The 13,799-nt window shown below is 50.6% G+C and overlaps 1 protein-coding gene across 1 annotated transcript in view; it reads right to left on the bottom strand.

Annotated features, from left to right (window-relative positions):
- Window positions 1-9,490, bottom strand: part of SLC8B1 (solute carrier family 8 member B1) — a 31,596-nt gene extending 22,106 nt beyond the window's left edge. The window contains exons 1-3 of the mRNA XM_082852858.1: window positions 9,329-9,490; window positions 8,781-8,935; window positions 7,904-8,153 (exon numbers count right to left, since the gene is read on the bottom strand). Of these exons, the coding sequence (XP_082708984.1) occupies window positions 7,904-8,119 (216 nt within the window). The 5' untranslated portion in view covers window positions 8,120-8,153; window positions 8,781-8,935; window positions 9,329-9,490. The remainder of the gene's footprint in view (window positions 1-7,903; window positions 8,154-8,780; window positions 8,936-9,328) is intronic.
- Between the last annotated feature and the right edge of the window lie 4,309 nt (window positions 9,491-13,799).

The raw sequence follows: 13,799 nt of genomic DNA, 5'->3' as shown, positions 1-13,799 counted from the left end.
GTTAAGCTGCAAGTCCTGGAGGACGGTGAAGTGCTCTTTTCGTGTGTTAATGGTCAGTTGTATTCCTTCTTTAAACTGCTAGTTTTTTCAATTGTTTGCTTCTTTTTATTGATTTATAGAAGCTCTTTATATAATGGATATTAGGCCTTTGTGAGGTTATGCATGTGCTTAGGCATTGCCTAGAAGCTCCCCCTTCTCAAACTTTATGTTCAAAAGCTTTGGCAGTACCACCTCACACACATTAGGATGGCTACCACACAAACCAAATGAGCAAAACCAGAAAATAACTAGCGTTAGGGAGGATGGGGAGAAATTGGAACCCTTGTGCAACTGCTCTGGGTGTAAAAATGGTGCAGCTGCTGTGGAAAACAGCACAGCAGTTCCCCTCCCAAATTAAAAATACAATAACCAGTACCAGGGATGTAATGCACAAGGTGATAACTATAGTTAACACTGCTGTATGGTATACATGCAAGTTGTTAAAGTATTTCCTAACAGTTCTCATCACAAGGAAAAAAAAAACCTCTTTCTTTTCTATCTCTATGAGTTGATGGATATTCACTAAACTTATCGTGGGCATCATTTCACAATATATGTTAAGTCAAATCATTATGCTGTACACCTTAAACTTATATACAGTGCTGTAGGTCAAATGTATCTCAATAAAACTGGAAAAAACCCCAGAATTACCATATGATCCAGCAAATCTACTTCTGGGTGTATGTCAAAAAGAATTGAAAGTTAGGTCTCAAAGAGACATTTGCACACCCATATTCATGGCAGCACGAGTCACAGTAGTCAAAAGGTTTAGAAGCAACCCAAGTGTCCATCGATGGATGAATGGATAAGCAAAACGTGGCATATCCACACGATGGAATGTTATTCAGCCTTAAAAGAGAAGGAAATCCTGACGCAGGCCACAACATGGATGAACCTTGAAGACATCATGCTAAGTGAAATAAGCCAGCTGTAAAAAGACAAATACTGTATATGTAATTCTACTTATGTGAGGTAACTGGAATAGTCAAACTCATAGAGACAGAAAGCAGAATGGTGGCTGCCAGGGGCTGGGGGGAGGGGGAAATGGGGAGTTGTTTAATGAGGAGAGCTTCAGTTTTGCAAGATGAGAGAGTTCTGGAGGTGGATGGCGGTGACGGTTACACAGTGTAAATGTTTTTAATGCCCCTGAACTGTACACTTAAAAATGGTTAAGATGGTGAATCTTAGGTTATGTATGCTGTATTACAATTTTTTTTTTTTTTTAAAAAGCTCTGTCAAATCACAGTTCCACACCCTCCACAAGCCTTCTCTGAACTCCCACCAATGCCAAACTGGAGATGAGATTTCTTGTCCCTGAGCCCTCAGGTCATCTCCTCATCCCCTGCTTACTGGCTCTCTACAGACACCACACTGACCCACCTTACCTATTTCACGCACTGTTCCTTCTGCCTGGTACACCTCCCTCAAAAGACCACCATTCATTCATCCTCCAATTCTTAGACGTTTCTTCCAGGAAGACTTCCCTGATCACCCCCAGCGTAGGGCAGATCCTCCAGTTATAAGCTCCCATCACCCTCGGTCTTCTCTTACAAAGCACTTCTCGTGTTTTGAAATCCCCAGTTATCTGTAGGATCACAGACTTGTTTTAATGTCTGTCCCTCCCACCAAAGTCTTACACACAGTATGGCCTCATAATTGTTTTGGCACACATTGTGCTGGACCCCAGCTCAGTCTTCAAAACAGACCTAGGCGGCTTCCCTGGTGGCGCAGCGGTTGGGAGTCTGCCTGCTAATGCAGGGGACACGGGTTCGAGCCCTGGCCTGGGAGGATCCCACATGCCGCGGAGCAACTAGGCCCGTGAGCCACAACTACTGAGCCTGCGCGTCTGGAGCCTGTGGTCCGCAACAAGAGAGGCCGCGATAGTGAGAGGCCCGTGCACCGCGATGAAGAGTGGCCCCCGCTCGCCGCAACTAGAGAAAGCCCTCGCGCAGAAACGAAGACCCAACACAGCAAAAATAAATAAATTAATTAAGAAACTCCTACCCCCAACATCTTCTAAAACAAAAAAAAAAAACCAGACCTGGTACAATTGTTTCCACTTCACAGATGAGAAAACTGAGGCACAGAGAGGCAAAGTGACTTGCCCCAGGGCACACAGCCTACCACTGCTAGCTGGTTTCAAACTTAGGTCTCCCTGAAAGTTACTAGCTGAAGCTCTTGGGGAAACAGCTCAACTGGGCAAGGGCAGCCTCCTCTTCCTGCCTTCTTCCCCACCTCCTGGTCTTCACGGTCACCCAGGGAGGACGCAGGGAGATGGTCCCAGCCCAGCTCGTCTCCATCTCCCTGACAGCAGAGTGAGTCAGCAAGGCGGGTCCCCCAAATCTGGTCTCCAGAATCGCATTTCTCTGCAGCCTACCTGCCCCCGTGCCCCAAGGTGGCCATCCCCTCCCTCGAAGCCCATCAGGACCTGAACCCAGCTCTGCCCAGGGGTGGTAGAGTTAAAGGAGCATTGCTCTGAGTCTGGGGTGGGTGACTTTTCAGACCATCTCATTCCCTTCTCATCCTCTTCCCTGAATCACTAAGGACACCCAGGGAATCCAGAGAGGGTCAAATATTTTCCCTTCTGTGAACAAGTTTCAAGGGCCAGGCTGGACAGGAAAGGGTTGCAAACTCAATGCCTTGGGGGCCAGGCAGATCATATAAATGTCTAAAACCACCACGGCTGCTGGCAATGGTGGTGAGCTGGAGGGTGCATGCCCTGCTGAAAGGCATCCAAGTTATAACATGAAAGAAAACCCCTCCCCACACTGCCCAAAAAAACTGAAACCAAAACCAAAATCATAGCAGCCAGACGAGCCCGTGGGCCGTCAGTTTTCAATCCTATACCAGTAAGACTGGTATGGGAGACAGAGTCAGCTGAGAGGAAGAGCAGTGCTGGGTCTGAGACCCAGCTTTGCCACCAGCTGGCTGGGTGACCTTCAGCAGCCCCTTAAGGGGTCTGGGCCTTGTCTTCCTCACCTGCAGAGCCGTGCTCACCAAACCCACTCTGGACGCTGGCAGCTTGGTGCCACATATGTTTTGTTAAGTGCTTCTCCACACTCCCTTTATTACTGAATAGCAGAACGCACACTATCAGAGTCCACGCTGGCTCCATTAAGAAGCCAAACAATTAAACAGCTCCGATATTAAGGGGACAATTTTAAATCGTTTCCATTTTGTTAGTTGGGGCCCAACAAGAAAGGCTTGGGGGCTTCCCTGGTGGCGCAGGGGTTAAGAATCCGCCTGTCAATGCAGGGGACACGGGTTCGAGCCTTGGTTTGGGAAGATCCCACGTGCTGCAGAGCAACTAAGCCCGTGCGCCACAACTACTGAGCCTGTGCTCTAGAGCCCTCGAGCCACAACTACTGAGCCTGTGCTCTAGAGCCCACGAGCCACAACTACTGAGCCCGTGTGCCACAACTACTGAAGCCCGCGTGCCTAGAGCCCGTGCCCCGCAACAAGAGAAGCCACCGCAATGAGAAGCCCGTGCACCGCAACGAAGAGTAGCCCCCGCTCGCCGCAACTAGAGAAAGCCCCCGCGCAGCAACGAAGACCCAATGCAGCCAAAAATAAATAAATAAAAATATTTTTAAAAACTAAGAAATTAACATTGGTACAGTACCGTTAATTAAACTATAGTAGGATTAAAAAAAAAAAGGGCTCAGGTTTTCCCTACCTAGATGCCCTCTCCAAATGTTGTTACTTGCAGCCAGCGGCCCCTGCTTGTGCAGGTGCATGGGCAGTACGGGGATGGCTTGGGGGATGAGGGGGCTGGGAGGGACATGTGGAGTCACAAGCTCCTGGTTCATCCTCCCTGGCTGAACAGTGGTCCCTAAAGATGTCCAGGTCCTAATCCTCAGAGCCTGTGGATATGCGACCTTACATGGCAAAAGGGACTCTGGCAGGGGTGATTAAATTGAGGGTCTTGAGATGGGGGGATTATCCAGAATTATCTGGAGGCCTTTGAATGTAATCACAAGGATTTTTTTTAAGAGGGAGGTGGGAGTGTCGGAGTCACAGAAAGAGACGTGATGGAAGCATAGGTCAGAGAGTCAGAGAGAGAGACTGAGAGAGATGCTACGCTGGTGGCTTTGAAGATGAAGGAAGGGGCCACAAAATAAGGAAGGAATGCAGGAAGCTGCAAAAGGCAAGGCAATGGACCTTCCCCTGGAGCCTCCAGAAGGAACACGGTCCTGCCCACACCTTGATTTTAGTCCAGTGAAACCCATTTTGGGCTTCTGACCTCCAGATAACAAACGTGTGCTGTTTGAAGCCACTACGTTTGTAGTAATTTGTTACAGCAGCAACAGGAAACTCAAACACTCATCTAGAGTCAGTTAACTGCAGACACTAAAGAACTCTCAAAGGCTTCTCACGTTCTTAACCTCATTTGATCAGCCCCCCAAAGAGGCACTGTAGATGTGACCTGGGGCTACAATTCCACTCTCCTGCGTACTGTAGCTACCCCTCCTCCTGTTTTCCCAACCCTGCAGCTGGACCCCAATAGGGCGAGTTTTCAAAGGGGTGGAAAAACCACAGGACTCTCACCAGGACACCAACCCAGGAGCAGAAAATGAACACTGCCGTTTCCCAAAGGCCCCATGGCCTTGTGACGACTGCTCAGCAAGGCTGGGCGGCCCAGTGCGTATGAGGAGAGGGCTCTGGAACCATGCAGGCTGGGCTAAAATTCTGCTTCCCTACTCATGGCTGTGTGACTTTGGACAACTCACGTAACTTCTCTGTGCCCCAGTTCCCTCCTTTATAAAATGAGGCAGGGGTCGGCAAACGCTTTCTATAAAAGGCTAAATATTTTCCCCTCTGCAGGCCAGACAGTCTCTGTTGAAACCATTCCACTCTGCTTTGTCGTGTGAAAGTATCACCTGCAATAATAAACAGGCATGACTGTATTCCAATAAAACTGGACTTACGGACACTGAGGTTCAAATTTCACAAAGTTTTCATGTGTCACTCAATAGTGTTCTTTTAAAAAAATTTTTCAACCATTTGAAAATATAAAACCCATTCTCAGCTCCTGGACTACAAAACCCAGCAGTGGACCTAATTTGACCTGTGGGCTGAAGTTTGCCGACTCCTGAAATGAAGGATTAAATGAGTTAATCCATGTGCTTACAACAGTGCCTGGTACACAGTCAGTGCTCAGTAAAATGAGCTTTGATTACTCTTTTTTCCAGAGGGGAAAATTGAGACTAAACAGCTCCCTGCACCTGTTAGCTTGGGCCCCTCCACCCCCGCAAGGGTCCGCCCCAAATGTCCAGCCTCGGTCAGATCTGTCCTAAGTGGAGATTTTTTTTCCAGACCCTCCTCTTTCCCGAAAAGAGTGTCCTGGAACCACTGGGCCCTGGTGGTCTGATGCCAAACCTGTCCCTGGCCCCTGAGGCCACACTTGGGCCAGCCCGGGCTTAGGGCATGGGGCACTGGGTGGCCCAGCAGAACCTTGTCTTCTACTTCCCCTCCAAAAATCTTAATTTGGACCCCTTCCCAAAGCTGCTACCAGCATCTCACCGGATCGCTTTGCCAGCCTACTCTCTGCCTCCGCCCTTACAGTTGATTCTCCCACAACAGCCAATGGGATCCTTGTAAAAACTGAAATCAGATCACGTCCCTCCTGTGTTCTAAATCCTACCATGGCTCCCGTCTTACCCCTAGGAACGGGCCAACTTCGCACAGCGGTCCAAACAGCCCCAGGCGATCCGGCCTCCATTACCTCTCCTGTCTCCTTTCTCATCCCTCACCCCCAGCTCACCGTTGCAGAGGCCTCTCAAAGTTCGTCATTCTGCTCTTGCCTCAGGGCCTTTGCACTTGCTGTTCCCCTAGATCTTTGCAAAGCTTCAGGTCTCTGTCCTCAGAGAAGCCTTCCCTGACAGCCCGAGGCAGAGCGGCTACCCCTCTCCATCTCACTCCATCACATCCCACCCTGTTTTGTTCTCCTCATCCCCCAGTGAAATACTGTGGATTTACCTGTTGATTTGTTTCTCATCTGTGTTCCCCACTAGAGTATAAGCTCCATGAGGGCAGGAACTGAGCTTATCTGCTCCCTGATTTACCCCTCACGTGTGGCACTGTTCCTGGCACGTAATAGGTGCTCAATAAATATTTGTTGAACGAGTGACTATGCAAAAGGACCTAGGTGAGGAGTGGGTGGCCTTTCCCAGCCTGCAAGCTGGCCAGACAGCAGCCAGCCAGAGGCTGGCGGGACTTCCAGGAGGGCAGCCACCTGTGTCAGTCCTGGGAGGCAAGTGAACCAGAGGAGAAGGGTCTGGATTCAGCATGAGGCAGCCACGAGTTCACATCCTGGCTCTGCTACTTCCCTCGTGGCCAACTTCCCCTCCCTGAACCTCAACGTCCTCACCTATAGCACAGAGATAACCATACCCATCTCAGGGGTTTGGGTACAGGACTTGATGAGCTAGGTGCATTGCTGGCCTAAGTGCTCAATAACTCAGAGAGATTATCTGACACAAGCCACAGTTAACCCCTGTTTTCCTGCCCCCAAGAGGCAGCAATTTTATAACCACAGTAACCACAAATCACTTGCCCATCTGTAGAACAGGCATAATTCCCTGTCTGTCTGCCTCGAATCATGGGCATGAAGGTACTCTGCAGCCCCAGAAAGCTGGTGTGGGCGCTAAGCACTCTCAGCTGTCAGTTCAAGTGGGGAGGAGTTTGTTACACCGCTTGTTCTCTCACTGAAGAGAATACAAAGAGAGAACTCCAGCCCCGTGCAGCAGGGGGTCATCTTGAGCAGCCTCCTGCCTTCAGATTTTCACTCTGGATCCACTGTGACCTCTCCTCCCCTTACAGATATCAGAACAGAATGATGCAAGTTCCGTTTAGCCTGTCTCAACGGCCCAAACCTCCCTGCCTTGGGAGGAAGCCTCCTTGCTCTCACCAAGCGTCCCCACTGCTTCTCCATTCATACAAGTCAGTGGCACTACCATCCTCCTCCAACCCCCCCCCCCACTGCTAAGGCCAGAAATCTGGAGCCATCCTTGACGCCTCTCTTTCTTCCACCACCATGCCCCTCCATCTAAGCCATCAGCATACCCTGCTTGTTGTGCCTCCAATACTTCCTCCAAATCCCACCACTTCTTTCCTATCTCCCACTACCACCATCACCTGGCGAGCTGCAGGAGCCTTCCCACTGTTCTCCCCGCTGCCACCCTCAACCCTCTCAATCCATTCTCCCCAGAGAAGCCGGAGACATCCCTTGAAGAAATAAATCAGATCTTGACATCCCCCTGCTTAAAACCTTCCACTGGCTCCCCACTGTCATAAAACAAATCCTACCTCTTAGCCTCAGCCTATAAGGTAATCTGACCACCACTACATCTCCATCCCCATTCTTAACACTCTCCCCCTCACTCACCCTGTTCCAGCCACTCTGGCCTCCTCACAGCTCCAGAAACTAAGTTGTCCCTGCTTCAGGGCCTTTGCACGTGCCTTTCTCTCCACCTGGAATGTTCTTCCTTCTGATGTCTGTATAAGTGGCTTCCTTTCTCCATTCAGGGCTTGGCTCAAAGGTCCCTTCCTCACAGAAGCCATCTGTGACCCCCCAAGCTGAAATAGTTGGAAATACTCCTTCTTCCTCACAGCCCCCACCCTCCAATATCACTTTATCCCATTATCTGCTGAGCACGTAGCATCTTACCACCTGAAATTTACATGCTTACTTCTTTATCCACCCTCCTAAGAGACTGCTGGCTCCGTGAGGGCAGGGATTTTTGTCTACAGTCTACGTGCCCTGGCATATCCCAAGGTTCAGCTCACATCTCCTGCTACAGAGTAGATGCTCAATACATACTTGATTGGCTGAATACACGCCCACCTGATGCCAGTTTCCCACCTGGACACTCACGTCTACCAGGGGGCTCTGGTTCACACCCGAGGCTGGAAACTGGGAGCTAATGCGGGTCCCTGCAGATGGGCCCCCGGCCCCCGACACTGTCTCCACCATCAGCAGCACACAGACCCAGCTGAGCACCCAGTACAGATTCAGCAGTCCTCTGGCCACCAGCCCCCAAGGGGCCTGGCCCTCACTCTCCGCTTCCCCTTCTGTCATGTTTCAGTTCCAAACAGCTGGCACCTCTAGTGGCCTGTAGGGTAGGGGTGAGAAAGACGAACAGTGTCACTGAAGACTGCAGGACCCAACAGGAGGGGCCTGAAAACTTTTTCAGCTGAAGAACTGCCCCTCCTCCTCCCCACACCAACGGAAAGCCCAGGTAGGAGCCCACATTCCAGATGGGCCTGAATCATTTAGCATGCAGATTAGATAGCCCTTCTTCCTGAACCCCCAGTAGTGTTCCCATGGAAACCCAGGCTAATAACTGCCCTGATGGGGAAATCAAGGCCCAGGAGGAAGTGAATTGCTCAAAGTCACACAGCCTGTCAGCAGCAGAGCTGAGCTGGACTTTAGCATCTGTGTTTTTCCCTCAACACCAGGGAAAAACCAGCTTTGTTTTTCTTCCAAAGAAATTAAACGGAAAGAAAAAAAAAAGTCCCCGGCACACTAATTTTCTTCTTTGGCTCTTCCACATGTTGTAGTTGAGCATGTTTTGTTTTGCCTTCAGGAAAAGCAAAGCCCAGAAAACAACAAAGCCCAGATTTACCAACGTTTTTCGGTAAATCTTTGCTCAATGTCCTGGCAGGGGCAGGAGGGGGAGGACGCGGCTCTGGGGGAAGAAAAGGGGGCACAAGGGCCTGTCTCAGCACTCTTTCCTCACCTGTTGACAGGCCCTTCCCTCCTGCTGTTCTCTGTAACTGCACTTGGCACTGACTTGGAACCGGACTCTCCAGGTCTGCAATATAATCTCAGCCACGAACGAGCTGTGCGGCCTTGGGGAGGTCACTTCATGTCTCTGAGCCTCTGATTCCTCATCTGTAAAATGAAGACAAATGCTGGAGCATCAGAGCAAACGATAAGGGCTTAATCAGGGCTCGCGCCTCAGGTGTTCCCAACTTGAGGATCAGCACGTGTCTCCTATTTATTGGCCGCCGATTTCTCGCACTCATTCACAAGGGAGCATTTATGGAGCGCTTCACCTGTGCCTGTCCGAGGTCAGGAGTTCAGACGCTCAGATCTGCACACCCGACAGGAAGGGGCAGGGGCAGGAAACTGGGGCAGTAATCACTTTTGCGGCTGCACTTTCTAGGTGCCAGACCACGGGAACGTCAATGTACTCCGTTTCCCAATCCGGGCGGATGTTGAGAAGCTGAACTCCGGGCGCCAGTCCTCCCGCGGCGCCCAGGCGGGCGGGGAGGTTCCTCTTACCTTGCGAGGAGCCTCGGACCAGCAAACTCCGCACCTCGACCCCGCCGGGCTTCGCAGCCTTTCCAGTCCCTGTCCACCGGCCCGAGCCGCCCGAACTTCTGCTCCTGAAGCCGAGAGCCCAGGGTTCCCGCCTGCGGCAGCGTCCGAATCAAGTCCAGCCGCTCAGCCCTAGTTCGGCCTCCACTAACCCGGCGCGGGCCTCGCCCCTTATACAACCCGCCCAGAGGACACGCCCCCAAGGGCTCGTCCCGCCTCTTCCCTTAAAGGCACAGGCTCCCTCGAGGTCTGTCGGTTCTGTTTCGCCGCTAAAGCAGAAGCTGAGATGAAACCTGGTGGGTATAAACAGTAGGAGGCCGGAGAGGTACATTGTAGGGTGAAACTAGAGGGTTCTGTTCCCGAGGGACGGGTGGGTGAGACGGCGTCAAAATGCTTCTGGTAATCAGTGGTGATAAGAAGTATTTGAGGGGCTTCCCTGATGGCTCAGTGGTTGAGAGTCCGCCTGCCGATGCAGGGGACGCGGGTTCGTGCCCCGGTCCGGGAGGATCCCACGTGCCGCGGAGCGGCTGTGCCCGTGAGCCATGGCCGCTGAGCCTGCGCGTCCGGAGCCTGTGCTCCGCAACGGGAGAGGCCACAACAGTGAGAGGCCCGCGTACCGCAAAAAAAAAAAAAAAAAAAAAAAAAAAAAGTATTTGAGAAGATCCCAGGCAGGGAACGCTCCGCCTTACACACAAAAACTCTGGCTGTGCTGCCTCCCTTTGAGAGATCTCCTAACTGCGTTCAGCATTTCCCTCTAGCAGGGTGGCTTTTAAAAGAAGAATATGGGGCTTCCCTGGTGGCGCAGTGGTTGAGAGTCCGCCTGCCCATGCAGGGGACACGGGTTCATACCCCGGTCCGGGAGGATCCCACATGCCGCGGAGCGGCTGGGCCCGTGAGCCATGGCCACTGGGCCTGCGCGTCCGGAGCCTGTGCTCCGCAACGGGAGAGGCCACCGCAGTGAGAGGCCCGCGTACCGCAAAAAAACAAAACAAAACAAAACAAAACAACAAAAAAGAAGAATATGGCAGGGAATTCCCCGGCAGTCTGGTGGTTAGGACTCCGAGCTTCCACTGCAGGGCCCACGGGTTCGATCCCTGGTTGGGGAATTACGGTCCCGCAAGCCGCGCAGTGGGGCTGAAAAAGAAAAAAAGAAGAAGATGGCAAATAAGTCAAAACAGGGGAGTTAGTCGATCTACTCGCCCTGACGGATATAGCCCCCCCCCTCCCCAGTTTCCTAGCCTCCGGGGGAAGTTCTGGTCGCCTCCGTCTTTCCTTCTGTTGGGGTGGGGAGGGCACCGAGGCTGGCACTGGGGATGTTGAGGCTGAGGTCACGCTCCTCCTCCTCCAGCAGCCCCACCCCCACTTCCACAGTTTGCACGCATCTAATCCCACCACCTCTCTCTCTCAAAGTCTGCTTCCTCATCACCTTCAGCACCGAGGCCCAGCTCTGAGCCCTCTGAAGGGTGATCGAGGCCCTTTAGCGTCCAGTCCTAGCGCACCTTTCCGACTTCATCTTTTATCCCCACTCTAGCCCCGGAAGCGGGGGACTTACACAGGGCCACACAGCTGCTCCTTCTGAGCCCCTTGCCCGGGATGCCAGCCCTTGCTTTTTTTTTTTTTTTTTTTTTTTTGCTGTACGCGGGCCTCTCACTGCTGTGGCCTCTCCCGTTGCGGAGCACAGGCTCTGGACGCGCAGGCTCAGCGGCCATGGCTCACGGGCCCAGCCGCTCCGCGGCACGTGGGATCTTCCCAGACCGGGGCACGAACCCGCGTCCCCTGCATCGGCAGGCGGACTCTCAACCACTGCGCCACCAGGGAAGTCCCAGCCCTTCCTTTTTCTACCTGACAAACTCTTATTACTCATGTGCCAGGCCCAGCTCAAATGCTACCATCTCTGGGTGGTCTTCCACCCTCCTCCCTGCCAGCCTCTGCCTTCCTTACCTTCCGAGCACTCTAGTTGCCCACCCTAGAGAGGACAACTGTGGTCTCTGTGGTGACCACCAACCCTGTGGTCTAGAGCACGATATCTTTGGAATCTTGGCATATAGATTACAGTGATTATTACAGAGTATAGCCATGTAGATTACAGTGAGTGTCCGCGTGCTTGTCCCATTTAATAGCTCTGTGGGGTGAGGGCTACTGAGATCTCCATTTCACAGAGAAGGGAAATCGAGGTTCAAGGAGATGAAACGACCTGTCCCCAGGACACCCACCGGGAAGTGGCAAAGATTTGCACCTAGGTCTGTGTGACCCCAAGTGAGTCCCCTTCACCACCATGGGCTGAGTGTCCTACATCACTCAGAGGTAAGGCTGGATCTGTCTGACATTCAGCCTCCCTATTCAGAAGGCCCACGGCCTGGGTGATGTCAACTGAAAAAAATGCACAACAGTTGAGTCTTGGTTTTATTGGGACCTCACTGAGGACTATAGTCAGAGAGACAGCATCTCAGAAAGCTCAGAGGAACTGCTCCAAAGAGGTCAGGGAGAAGCCAGTATATATATAAATTTTTTGGCTGGGAAATACATGTAGTCAAGCATACATCTCCGTAAAAGATTACTGCTAATCACTAAAATCAGACATCTCAAGTTAATGATTTTAGTGCTTTTCTATGGATGGGAAGATGCAAGAATCTGGGGTCATTGAAATCCTTCCCTAGATATGCATGTTGACCATCTAGAGGCCGTATATCCAAAACACAGATACTTCCTCCTGTTTTTCTCCATCCTGAATTCCCCTCAGGGTATACTGGAGGAGGGCAACTATAGCAGTTGATGACTAGATCCTTGTAGAACTGGAATGAGGCAACACTTTTTCTTTACAACTTAAAAATAATAAAATGGACAAACAAATGCCCTCCATTCAGGTTAAAAAACAGAGCTATCAGTACCTTAGGGTCCCTTAAATCACCATCAACCTGCTGACTGTGTAAATCACTCCATCACTATAAGTGTAAAACTTAGTTTTATACACGTATTTACTCACACATATAATGTATATAATGTATCCTCTATAAGATAATATTTATACATAATACACATAATAAATACATTATAATGTATAAAATGTTATAATCTATGATATATATTATATATGATTATATATACTATAGATTATATAGTATATATAATCTATATAGATTTTATATACCTATTTATATAGCTTTACCACTATATAAGTATTCCTAAGCAATGACATTTGTTTTGCCTGTCTTTGAAGTTTATATAATTCAGGGCTTCCCTGGTGGCGCAGTGGTTAAGAATCTGCCTGCCAATACAGGGGACATGGGTTCAATCCCTGGCCTGGGAAGATCCCACATGCCTCGGAGCAACTAAGCCCGTGCGCCACAACTACCGAGCCTGCGCTCTAGAGCCCGCGAGCCACAGCAAGAGAAGCCACCGCAATGAGAAGCCTGCGCACGGCAACGAAGAGTAGCCCCTGCTCGCCACAACTAGGGAAAACCCCCACGCAGCAACGAAGACCCAACACAGCCAAAAATTAAAAAAAAAAAGTTTATGTAAATCAAATAGTGCTTTCTCTATTCTTAGGTGACTTGCTTCTTTCTAGCACCATCCTGTTCGTGAGCTTCAACCCTGTCGTCTGTGTGGTGACAGTTTGTGCGTTTTCCGTGACGTGTAATGAACAGTTCATGGCAGGACTACGTCAACGTTTATCTATCCATTTTTCTGTTGATGGATATATGTGTGTTGTTACCAGGTTTTTGCTACTGACGGCATCTTTTTAACACATCTTCTGGTGCACTTGTAAAATAATTTTTCTAGGGCATTGTGTCGGTCACTGTTCAACCAGAGAAACAACCTCAGTAGGAGACCCACGTTAAAAGGTCCGTCATGGCTTCCCTGGTGGCGCAGTGGTTGAGAGTCCGCCTGCCGATGCAGGGGACACGGGTTCGTGCCCCGGTCCAGGAAGATCCCACATGCCGCAGAGCGGCTGGGTCCATGAACCATGGCCGCTGAGCCTGCGCGTCCGGAGCCTGTGCTCCGCAATGGGAGAGGCCACAACAGTGAGAAGCCTGCATACCGCAAGAAAAAAAAAAAAGATCTATCGCAAAGAATCGATTTATGGACTGTGGTGGCTGGCTAGGCAAGTCTGAAATTCACAGGATGGGCTGGTTGGAAACTCGGGGGTACCAGCCATCCACAGGCAGAACTGCTTCTTCCAGGAAGACTCAGCTCTGCATAAAAGGCCTTTCAACCAATTGGATCAGCCCCACCCAGATGATCTAGAATAGTCTCCCTTACATAAAGTCAACTGATTATGGACTTTAATCACATCTACAAAATCCCTTCACAGCAACACCTAGCTTAGTGCTTTTTTTAAAAAAAAAAATTTTATTTATTTTTGGCTGCGTTGGGTCTTCGTTGCTGCATGCGGGCTTTCTCTAGTTGTGGCGAGCCGGGGCTACTCTTCGTTGCG

The sequence above is a fragment of the Leucopleurus acutus genome (genome assembly GCF_964270905.1).
Source record: "Leucopleurus acutus genome assembly, chromosome: 13".
In the NCBI taxonomy this organism is placed as follows: Eukaryota; Metazoa; Chordata; class Mammalia; order Artiodactyla; family Delphinidae; genus Leucopleurus; species Leucopleurus acutus.
Note: the sequence above shows the minus strand (reverse complement) of the source record. Positions and strands in the feature narration are given on the sequence as shown.